We start from the raw sequence: 12,121 nt of genomic DNA, 5'->3' as shown, positions 1-12,121 counted from the left end.
GTCTCGTCGTTTGTATCTCCGATCTAGCAGCTTGTTAGAGGGAGATTGTTTTGTTTTTGTTTTTGTTTTTTTTTTTTTGTTGCGATAATTCATGGGAGTTTTCTTTTATTTAAACTATTGATTATGGTTTACAGGGTTATTGGGTTAGGATTTACATGGGTTTGAGTTATGAATTTTTCTAAGTTTTTATTTGGTAATAGTTTTACCATTACGGGGGAGTTGTTTGGAACACTCATGTTTTTAGGTCAATTTCTTTTATGTCTGATTTGTGGACTGTCCGAGATTAGGACAATTATGTGTGGAGATTGCAGGATTTGCACCCACGTGATGTTGTTATTCCCTTTTACCAAAGACTAAAGAGTATTCTGCTTTTCTATTGCAAAGTTTGCGTTTTGCGTTTCACGTTTGTCGTGCGGGGGAGTATTGGTGTATGGGCCGACAGTTCATGTTGGGCTTTGTTATGTCGGTTATTATAAACCCTAATATTGTTATAAACCCTATAAATGTTTTCTTGACATTTTTACCGGCCTTTAACAAGATCACTGCAACATTGCGTTGTATTTTGTGGAGGCTTCAAAGTTTAAGTGATCTCCGTCTAACAAATATACAGGTCTGGTCAGACTGTCGGTCCATACACCAATAGTTCCTTATCGGATTTCAACTCTGTACCAAGAGAAGCTTGCAGTGCTGATGAGTAACTTGGGACTGTATAATTCCAAGCTTTTTTCTGTGTTTGAGAAAAGTCAGTTATATGTAAATTCGTACTTTTGTTTATGATTGAGTCTGTAGTTTCTGTCTCTCTAAAAACTACGTGATTCTCTTTTTCCAAAAACAGATGTGCAAGAGATGCTAAAGCTGATTCTCATACGTGGAACATGCAGCCAGCATTAGAAACTACACCAGCTGATTCACCCATTCTCCGACGTTTTTCCTCTTTCGCTCTACACGTCGCTCGTTAATTGTTTTCCTAATTGTGTGTAAAAGTTCTTCTTTTCGTCAAAGATACTAAATAAGATTTGACCTACATAAGCTTTATATATATATATATAGGTTTCCCAATATTCTAACTTTACTGATGTCACTGCACTTAACCATATTTTAGGCCTTGTTTAGTTTATTTTTTGCATCATATAGAAATGATTCTTTAGATTTTATAGCAATTTCTGTCTAAATATGCACTTATGATATTTAGAAGCATGTATTGCATACATTTGTGCATTTAGAGTATTATTAGGTGTTATGGAGCTTTAAAAGACTAAGAAAGGACTTGGTGTTATTTCTGCAGTGAAAGCTTTTTTAGTTATCTCGGATAACTAGCTATCAACCTTGAATTATTCCTTGATAAAGAGAAGAGAAACACCTCTGTAGTCTTGTCTAATGAACACACGATCACCTATTCAACTTATCTTATGCCAAACTTTAACTCTCTAAGCATGTTTGCTAACTTAAACGCAGCCTGCTCTGTTTTGCATCGGTCAGTATAATAGGACAAGGCAATTACGTAACTCAAGGCAGTGAAACGAGGGTCAAATATGGGAAACAAAAAGAAGGCTGAGAAACAAATTAATGGACTAATAAATCTTGTTCAAAGATGAAAACAAACCAGTAAATATGCAAGAAATAAATCATAAGTTATTGTAAAAAAAAAAAAAAAAAAGACTAATTAGTAAGTTGCACTAAACTTGGAACATAAGAGCACACAAGTGGATAACAACGTTTGTACTGAGAATCTCCAAGAGATGCTTTTTTGAGGGATCCATCCACTCCAAGGATGTAAGCTAAGTTGCGAATGGGGTTTACATAATAACCATTCTCGTCTTGAACGACTTTATCAAAAACCACAGCGACTTTCTCCTCCTCGTCAATGAAGAAACTCACAGCTGTGACCGGAAACTGAAAGCCAAAGAAAGTGAGTGGTGTCATATTGAGAGCTAAGAAACACTTGGTGCTCCAGGACACGGCGTTGGGCTCAATCTTAGTAGTTATCCATATCTCCAACATTGATGTGTCCCATCGCTGGAATAAAACCGCAAGCTGCTCCTCTCTAACACTTAATAGAGTGGCAGTATCTTCAACAAACCACTCAAAAGGAAGAGGGAAAAGCGGCCCAAATACCTCTCTTGTGAAATCAAAACAAACCAAGAAAGCCTCCTCTTCCACACCTTCTCTTCTTTCTGAAGGCTTCTCTTTAGCAAACCAGTAAGTATTTCCCTTGAGAGAGACTCCACGGTCATAATAATCTACCTTCCCGTCTGGAGAGACATCAAGTACCCTCCATGAAGCAGAGTTAAAGTCGTAGATATTGGTCTCAACAAAGGTTTTGGGGCAAAATACATTAATAAATCTCAAGATTTTGTAGCTGCGGCTCTATTGTCGTATCCAAGAGCATACGAATAAAAGTTCAATCTGGAGAAAGTATGTGTCGGAACGATCCACTGGGTTTGACCTAAATACGGGCTCCAAACCACGAGCTTAGTGTGGTCCTTGGTGATGCATAACAACAAACCGTCGCAGTGAAAGACTTGAGATACATGGACTTCATATGAATTGTCTAGGCTAATAAGTTTACCTTCATGCTCTATACATGATGATGATTCAGCCTTGTCGTCGTGAAGATTGATGCTCGTCAAATAAACCTTAAAATCCATCATCAAGACCACTATAGACTTCTTTGCGTTCTTTGCTTTCGCTACTCCAAGGTGCAACTTTCCAAATTTCCTACATTTGGATAAAGTGTTCCAACGTCCACAATGAGAGCAGATGGAAGAGCGAGACCTGATACTTGAGATTCCAATCTTCCTCCACTTTGTATCTCTGTTCGGGAAGAAGGAAGTACACTCTGTTCCGTTTGAGTCGTGAACCCCACGACCTCGTTACGCTGCTCATGAACCCGAGCAGAAGCTAAACGCTGTTCTTCCCTAATAACTCGGGAATATATTTCCCCAAGAGAAGGCAATGGATCCATTGCGACAAGATTGGTACTAAGACCTCCAAAGCGAGAATCGTCGAGACCCAAAATAAATTGATGGATCTTCTCCTCCTCTCTCTCTTTAGCAGGTTCAAGAGTAGCACCACACGTACACAAACCACACTTACAAACTGTCAAGGGTTTGTAAGTCTGTAGTTCTTCCCAAAGATGACATAGTTTGCCGTAGTAATCGATGACGGGTTGTCCAGTTTGTTGACACGCTGCAATTTGAGCCTTGATTTGATGTACTCGCACCTTGTTTCCCACTGAGAAACGTTGCTTCAAATCAAGCCATAGGGCACGAGCATCAGATATGAACGTAACGGTGGACTTCACTTTTGGTTCGATGGAAGTACGGATCCAACCAACAATCATTGAGTTCACCGTCTGCCAATTCTCAAAGTTAGGATCAGCAATGGAAGGTTTTGAGATTGTTCCATTGATAAAGCCTGTTTTGCGTTTAGCTTGTAGAGCATTAGACATCTCCGTAGCCCATTCATTATAATTTTCACCATTCAACAACACAGACGAGATCATGGAACCGGGATTGTCGGAGCTGGACAGAAGATAGGGAGACACCACCGGTGGCTCCGGCTGTTGACCAACAGCTTTTTTGGTTGCAGAAGAAACATCTTCGACTTCAGACATGGTTTCTTGTCACGCAAGAAACAAACTTAAACAAAGAAAAGAATTGAAACTATCGATTCAGAAAAAGAATTTAGAGAATTTTTGTGATCTTAGCTCTGATATCATGTAGAATTAGATATCAAACTGGCTTAACTTTATTGAATAACAATGACGTGATATTTATACAGACCGGACTCGACACAAGATAGACTCTAAGTCCTAATATATCGGGACGTAAGACATATCACAATTGGACTTTAAACACAACACATATTGATACGTTACTATCCCATAATATTCTCCGTAATACTCCTCTAACGAGACGCCCCATATTTTTTTTTGGAGTATGTTTGTTAATTTGCAGATTGCACTGCCCGATGATCAAAACTAACCAGCAAAGACAGACAGTCGATTATATAGCAACACTTAATTATCTACTTTAATCTTTGCATTAACTTACTTCAACCACTAACTACTACGTACTCTACTACTCACTGCATTCAATTCCCTAAATCCTTTTGCACATGTTTTCTAGTAACAAATCTCACTAATAATAAAATACTACCTATATTGAGGAAAAAAAATACGAAACCCACTTAATATGTATATCTAACAAGTAGGCTTGTAACCGTTTTACCCAAATTACCTTGCACTATCTGACGCATTAACGGTTTGAGGATCTCGTAACAGTCTGTAAATATGATGAGTAAAATACTCATAAGTAAATCTAAAAAAACAAAACAATTGATCATGAGTTAAATAATACGTCAGTTTTGTTGTAAACTAGAGAATTTAGGAAGTGAAATCTCTTAGTCTTATTGATTAATGTCGAGGTTACAAGTATATATAATAGGAGTACAAGGGCTAAAGCCCATAAAGCAATAGAGTACATAACATAGGCCATGGGCCGCGAAGCAATGGCCATGGGCCGTAAAGCTATGGCCGATGGGCCGTACATGTGCGGACAGTGAATGGGCCGTAAGGCCATGTCCTAACGGACTGTGAGCGGGCCGGTCTATGGAGTCCACAAGTGTTTTACAACACTCCCCCTTGGACGAGATAACCGTGCCATGTTGGATGGGATCGCTGCAATGTGCTTAGGGGATGCTGCCTCATTAAAACCTTACCAGGAAAACCCAATGGGACAAAACCTTGGTAAAGGAAAAAGAGTACAGCACACATTGCTCCCCCTGATCCAAACATCACTCCAAGTCCTGAAGTCTCCGCATCCCAATCTTGTGCGTGAGCTTCCTGAACGTCGATGTTGGCAATGCTTTGGTGAAGAGATCGGCTGAGTTGTCGCAGGACTGTACTTGCACCACTTGAACTTCTCCGGCCTTTTGTAGTTCATGTGTAAAGAAGAACTTCGGCAGTATGTGCTTCGTCCGATCTCCCTTGATGTATCCTTCCTTGAGCTGGGCGATGCAAGCCGTATTGTCCTCGTAGATGACGGTTGCTCCCTTGCTGTCTTCTAAGCCGCTATCCGTCCGTATATGCTGAGTCATGGACCGCAACCAAACACACTCACGGCTGGCTTCATGGATGGCTAGGATCTCCGCGTGATTTGACGATGTGGCCACAAGAGTCTGCTTCATCGAACGCCAAGAGATCGCCGTACCGCCGTGCGTAAACACATAACCTGTTTGTGACTTACCGTTGTGTGGATCAGATAGGTAACCTGCATCAGCAAAACCAACTAGACAGTCTCGGTTATGGTTAGTATAAAATAAACCAAAATCAACCGTCCCTCGCAGGTACCGTAGTACGTGTTTAATACCATTCCAGTGCCGTATAGTTGGACATGAACTATATCTTGCTAGGAGGTTCACGGCAAAGCATATGTCCGGCCTAGTATGACTAGCCAGGAACATTAACGCTCCTATAGCACTGAGGTAAGGCACTTCAGGTCCAAGAATTTCTTCATTGGCCTTCTTAGGAGCAAATGGATCTTTATCCAAGTCTAAGCTTCTAACAACCATTGGGCTAGTCAATGGGTGAGCTTGCTCCATATTAAATCTCTTGAGTACTTTTTCTGTGTATGCCTTTTGATGCACAAGGATTCCATTATTTACGTACTCAAGCTGCAATCCCAAACAGAATTTTGTTTTGCCTAGGTCTTTCATCTCAAATTCTTTCTTGAGGTATTCAACTTTTTGGGCGATTTCCCCAGAGGTACCGAGGATGTTTAAATCATCCACGTAAACTGCTATTATCACAAATCCTTTGTTTGCAAACTTCTTTATGAATATACATGGACTGATTGGGTCGTTATTATAGCCTTTCTTAGCTAAATAATCACTTAAGCGATTATACCACATTCGACCACTTTGTTTCAGTCCATAAAGCGATTTGTCTAGCCTTATGCAGTATTGGTCTCGAGTACCATTTTTACATTTATGTTCTATACCCTCTGGTAATCTCATATAAATCTCATTATCCAGTGGACCATATAAATAGGCGGTTACAACATCCATTAACCGTAAATCCAAATTTTCTCTTATGGCCAGACTTATTAGATATCTAAAAGTCGTTGCATCCATCACAGGGGAGTATGTCTCCTCATAATCTATGCCAGGTCTTTGAGAGAATCCGTGTGCTACAAGCCGTGCTTTGTATCTCACTATCTCATTTTTCTCATTTCTCTTTCTTACAAAGACCCACTTGTGTCCAACTGGTTTAATGGTAGGTGTCGTCCTTAAGATCGGACCAAACACACTTCTCTTCTTTAAAGAGTTTAACTCCACATCAATGGCTTCTTTCCATTTAAGCCAATCTTTACTTTGAGTGCACTCTAATATGGATGTGGGTTCTAGATCCTCATTTATCTCAAGTGCTACCTTGTTTATAAATATTTCATCAATGTCGACATTTTTCCGGTTCCATTTTATTCCAGACATTATGTAATTGATTGATACTTCATTGTTATCAATTCCTTCAGGTTCTTGAAGTTCAGCGTCCTGAACTTCACCTGGTACATTAATTATTTCCGCGGCCATGTCTGGTTTTTCGGTAATTCCCTGAACCTCGGTCTGTTTTGCACCTTTAGACTTTCGAGGATTTTTATCTTTGGAACCTAACGGTCTACCTCGTTTCAAACGTGGTTTAGACTCTGTAGCAACTTGTTTATTGTGTTCTTTCTGAACATCAATACGTACTGGTGCATTGCAAGCTGGTATGTACGATTTTGTTACTCTCTTTGGGTCAGCAAAGGAATCTGGCAATTGATTAGCTAGCTGTTGTAAATGTATAATCTTTTGAACCTCTGCATCACATGCTAGAGTTCGAGGATCTTGCCAATTTAAGGATGTTTGATTCCATTTTAATTCTTTAACCAGCTTGCCGGTCTCACCACCTATCGTAGGGAATTCGGACTCAACGAATTGACAGTCCGCGTATCTGGCCTTAAATAGATCTCCTGTCAATGGCTCAAGATACTTTATTATGGTGGAAGACTCATATCCCACATATATTCCCATCCTCCTTTGAGGTCCCATCTTAGTTCTCTGTGGTGGAGCAACGGGTGTATAAACGGCACAACCAAATGTTTTGAGATGGGATAAGTCTGGCTCTTGACCCGACAATAGTTGGGATGGTGAATATATGTGTTCACTAGATGGCCTGATGCGTATGAGTTCTGCTGCATGTAAGACCGCATGTCCCCAAGCCGACACAGGAAGCTTCGATCTCATTAACAATGGTCGAGCTATTAATTGTATACGTTTAATGAAGGATTCAGCTAATCCGTTTTGTGTATGGACATGTGCCACAGGATGTTCCACACTCACCCCCATGGACATACAGTAATCATTAAACGCTTGGGATGTAAATTCACCAGCATTATCTAGACGTATAGTCTTTAGTGGAAAGTCTGGAAAATGTGCTCTTAATCTTATGATTTGAGCCAACAGCCTAGCAAATGCTAGGTTCCTTGTGGATAACAAGCATACGTGAGACCATCTGGTTGATGCATCGATCATAACCATGAAATATCTAAACGACCCACAAGGTGGGTGTATTGGTCCACATATGTCACCTTGTATCCTTTCCAGAAAATGCAAAGTCTCTTTTGTGACTTTTACTGGTGATGGTCTTGTAATGAGTTTCCCTTGTGCACATGCTACACAAGTGAGATTTTTAGGGAAAACTCTTTTCTCTTTAAGGTTGTGCCCATTTGAACTCTTAATTACTTTACGCATCATGTTCGAACCCGGGTGGCCTAACCGGTCATGCCATAGAGTGAATTGTTCAGTGAACATTTTGTGCTTAGCCATGTTAGCTTCTATCATGTTTATTCTAGCATGGTATAAACCAGTGGCTAGTGCGGGTATAGTCTCTCGGACCTTCTTTTGGCCGTTTACATTTTTTGTAATGTATAGGAACTCTTTAGTTCCTTCACCCTTGGTTTCAACATGATAACCATTTAATCTTATATCTTTAAAGCTCAATAAGTTTCTCTTAGAGCTGGGTGAGTATAGGGAATCACTTAGTTCAATATGTGTGCCGTTAGGCAACAAAATGTGAGCCTGGCCGTAGCCTTCTATCATGTTGGCTATACCCGCAATTGTACTAACATTTGCACTTTTCATTTTAAGATCTATGAAATATCTTTTGTCTCTTAGTATAGTGTGGCTGGATCCACTGTCCACTACTAGTTCACTCATGTCCTTGGCCATTTCTATCAAATAGGACATAATTTTGTATTTTAATGAGACAATTATAAAATAAAAACCATTGCATTTAAAATAAAATAATCATCCAATACAATAAAGAAAATAAAGCATAAAAGCATTGAAATTAAACCGCATTAAAACGAAAATCAATCATCTTGAAAACAATTGGAAGTCTCTAGCAAGTCGTCATTCTCATGATCGAAGTCTTCTTCATCATCGATGTACGCATAGTTGGCTTCCGGGTTTTTCTTTAGAACTTCTTGGTATGCATCAATGAGGTGTTTGGGAGTTCTACAAGTCTTGGACCAGTGGTTTGTCATACCACATCTGTGGCAGACCGATTTGACCTTGGTACGTGGTTTAAAGGACGTATGGCCCCTACCACCACGTCCGCGGCCTCCTCGGCCGGCCTGTCCGCCACGGCCACTACGTCCTCTGCCACCACGGCCTTGGCCGTAGTGTCTTTCTCTGTGGACATAGTTGGTCTCATGGGGCATTTTGGGCTCCTTAGGCTCCATTGTAGTTTTCTTTCCCAAATCAACCTTATTTGCTTCCGGTAATGGGGCTGTACCGGGAGGTCTCATAGCACTGTTCATCAGCAGCAACTCATCATTCTGCTCAGCTAGCAGTAAACATTCAATGAGTGCCCCATAATCGGCAAAGCCTTGATGCCGATACTGTTGCTGAAGAACTCTATTGTTAGGGCTGAAAGTAGACAAAGTCTTTTCTATCAGTTCCCTCTCAGTCACCTCTTTTCCACATAACCTAAGGAGTGAGACAATCCTAAAAAGCTCAGAGTTATACTCCTCCACGGATTTGTAATCCTGGATCCTTAGGTTCTTCCAATCAAACTCGGCCTTTGGAAGGAGCACCGTTTTTTGGTGCCCGTAACGGCGTTTAAGCTGTGTCCAAAGGGCGAGTGGATTGTCTATAAAGAGGTACTGGCTCTTGAGACTCTCTGCAATGTGATGGTGCATATGTTGGAGACACTTATTCTTTTTCTTATCAGTGCTCTCAACTTCCTCATCAATGCAACCAGCTAGGCCATTGGACCTTAGGTGGATTTCGGTGTCTTTGACCCATTCCAAGTAGTTCTTTCCAGAAGCTTGCAAGATGGGATAGTCAAGGCTTTTGAGGTTTGCCATCTGCATATAATATAGACAACTGATAGTTAGCATGCGATATTTGAGACCGAATCATGCAACAAACATTTATTCAGGTCATGCGGTATTTGAGACCGAAACATGCCTTGGGCCATGCGGTATTTGAGACCGAACATGTCCTTGCCCATTATAGATTTCGTATGGTTTAACTTCATGCATGCAAAGACAACAAAATCAAATATGTATGCATGCAATAATTTCCTTATTTCTAGATAGGATTTCCCTTTTTTTTCTTAAATTTCCTTTTAGTCTAGGATTTAGTAAATTTGTTTTAAGAGTTTTAGATGATTAGGAACTTGTCCTAACCAATATTTAATTTCTGATTTCATGTTTTAATTTTATAGAAACTTAACAAAAGTTTTTAATTTAATCGGACATACTCTTAGAACATTAAAGTTAATTTTATTTAAGTTTTAGGATAATGATTAAAAGTTTATGGAAGTTATCCTAATAATCCTAGAACAAGATTCATGCTCGATTTTTATGTTTTCATGGCCGAAAATTTGCAGGAAATTTATGTTCAAATTTATGCTTAAGGAATCCTAAGAATTAGTTCATGCAGCCGATTTTTCTAACATCCTATACATGATCCAATTTTTAGTTATGATGCATGAATGATCCAAGTTTTAAATCCTAGAACAGTTTAGCAATATTCGATTTTAACAAGTTCATGTTCTAGGCTCTTATGCAACAAACAATCCAAACAACCAAATTCGATTTCATGTTTGACAAAGTTTGGTGCAATTTACAAACAACCTAACAGCCCTATGCAATCCGATTTTAAGATTTACATGGATATAACTTTAAGGTTTGTTTGTTTATGTACTTGGAAGTATTAGGGTTTAATAGTTCATTAATGTTCATGTTCGATATTAGGGTTCTAAGAGGGTTCATCCATGTTTTTACCTTTCACCGGTTTGGATCTGACTGGATATGGACCGGGAGCTAACAGACCTCGGTTTTAACTCTCTCTCGTTCACGGACCACGAACAGAATCACGAACCAGATCTCGGACAGAACCACGAACCAGATCTCGGACAGAACCACGAACCAGATCTCGGACAGAACCACGTACTGGATCACGTACAGCGTCCGCGGACAGAACAACGAACAGGTTCCGCGGATGATGAACAGCTTCCCACGAACCGCTTCGTACTTCTCTCGTCCGGTATCACGAACCACGAACAGACGAACTCACCCCCGAACACGGACCAAGATCCTCGATCAAGCTGTCGATAGAAGCTTGATCACGAGCTTAAGGTATGCTCGTGAACAAGGAGATCTTCGAACAGAAAAAGGTTTGATCTCGGATGGGAGCAAGAAAGAAAGATGGTTTAGGGTTTGTGGAAGAGAGAAGAAGATCGGCGGCTGCCTTAGGGTTTTAGGGTTTAGGAAGCGGCGGCTGCTTTTAGGGTTTAGGGTTAGAGACTATCGTGCTGATAACGTGTTGTAAACTAGAGAATTTAGGAAGTGAAATCTCTTAGTCTTATTGATTAATGTCGAGGTTACAAGTATATATAATAGGAGTACAAGGGCTAAAGCCCATAAAGCAATAGAGTACATAACATAGGCCATGGGCCGCGAAGCAATGGCCATGGGCCGTAAAGCTATGGCCGATGGGCCGTACATGTGCGGACAGTAAATGGGCCGTAAGGCCATGTCCTAACGGACTGTGAGCGGGCCGGTCTATGGAGTCCACAAGTGTTTTACAACAAGTTTCTTTTTGTTTGTCTATATATATCAAAATCTTTTCATCTCCTCTTTGACTTATAAATACTAAATCCAACAAAAAAATTTCTGCCAATTGTGCCACAAAACTCTGTTAGTTTTGATACAATGAAAACAAAAGAGGTTGGTTTCAAATTTTAATTTTCATGAAGAAAATTAATCGAATTGAAAATTCATAAATTTCATTTTCATTGCATTTGCATAATTGTAGAATATACTTTTTTTAATGATAATTAATGTGATCCCATTTTACCTTTTGTTTCACTTTAAGGAATGAATTTGCTATTTTTGGATTGGATCAATTTAAAAAAAAAACAAATAATAATAATAAAAAATTCTAAATATTTGCCCAAAAAAACTAAATAAAAATCTAGTGATAGCAAATAAAAAAATCTGGCTTTTAAAATGTTAAAACCAAAAGGACTAAGGTCCCAAATATTGGTTCAAAGGTTAAACGAGAGATAGTTTGGTCCAAAAGAAAAAGACAAGAGGCACACAACCGCACATGAGGAATCTGGATCGGGGACCAGACCCCAAAAGTTTGGTTTTGTCCATACCTTGTCATTTTCTTCTTCCAGATTTGGCCCAATCATTATTCTACGATAAGTTCAGAAAAAAATCATTTGAAATTTCCAATATATTTACCATTTACTGATTTGTTGTAAATACATAATGTATTTAGTTACCTCTAGATGTTTTATTTGCATGTATAGATGTCACGACTCTCACTTTTTTACATCAAGAAAATGAAATCACACTATGTATAAAATTGATTTAATTTCATAATTCATTTCGTAATTCGTAGTAAAGGAATGGACTATACCTAAATTATAATTTTTGAATAGTAAAAGAAAAAAAGAAAACTTAATCGGTTATGTCCAACTTCTCCACAACAAACTTGAAGTTAGCTAACTAACATACTTTATCTGACATAATAATTTCGGTTCTGCACAAGTACAAATTAA

At 39.3% G+C, this 12,121-nt stretch overlaps 2 protein-coding genes and 1 pseudogene across 2 annotated transcripts; all 3 read right to left on the bottom strand.

Annotated features, from left to right (window-relative positions):
• Positions 1–1,608: 1,608 nt before the first annotated feature.
• LOC147949770 (F-box protein At3g19470 pseudogene) lies at positions 1,609–2,023 on the bottom strand (annotated as a pseudogene).
• Positions 2,024–2,689: 666 nt separating this feature from the next.
• Positions 2,690–3,616, bottom strand: LOC109125886 (uncharacterized). Its single transcript, XM_087510450.1, has one exon. The coding sequence runs from the start codon at positions 3,614–3,616 to the stop codon at positions 2,690–2,692; it is 927 nt and encodes a 308-aa protein (XP_087366576.1).
• Positions 3,617–8,411: 4,795 nt separating this feature from the next.
• LOC147949769 (uncharacterized) lies at positions 8,412–9,410 on the bottom strand. Its single transcript, XM_087510447.1, has 3 exons — positions 9,118–9,410; positions 8,837–9,030; positions 8,412–8,713 (listed from the first exon to the last, which is right to left on the bottom strand). Exons 1-3 carry the CDS (start codon positions 9,408–9,410, stop codon positions 8,412–8,414), a joined length of 789 nt encoding a protein of 262 aa, XP_087366573.1.
• Between the last annotated feature and the right edge of the window lie 2,711 nt (positions 9,411–12,121).

Source organism: Camelina sativa, chromosome 1 (genome assembly GCF_030686135.1).
Source record: "Camelina sativa cultivar CO46 ecotype springtype chromosome 1, ASM3068613v1".
In the NCBI taxonomy this organism is placed as follows: domain Eukaryota; kingdom Viridiplantae; phylum Streptophyta; class Magnoliopsida; order Brassicales; family Brassicaceae; genus Camelina; species Camelina sativa.
Note: the sequence above shows the minus strand (reverse complement) of the source record. Positions and strands in the feature narration are given on the sequence as shown.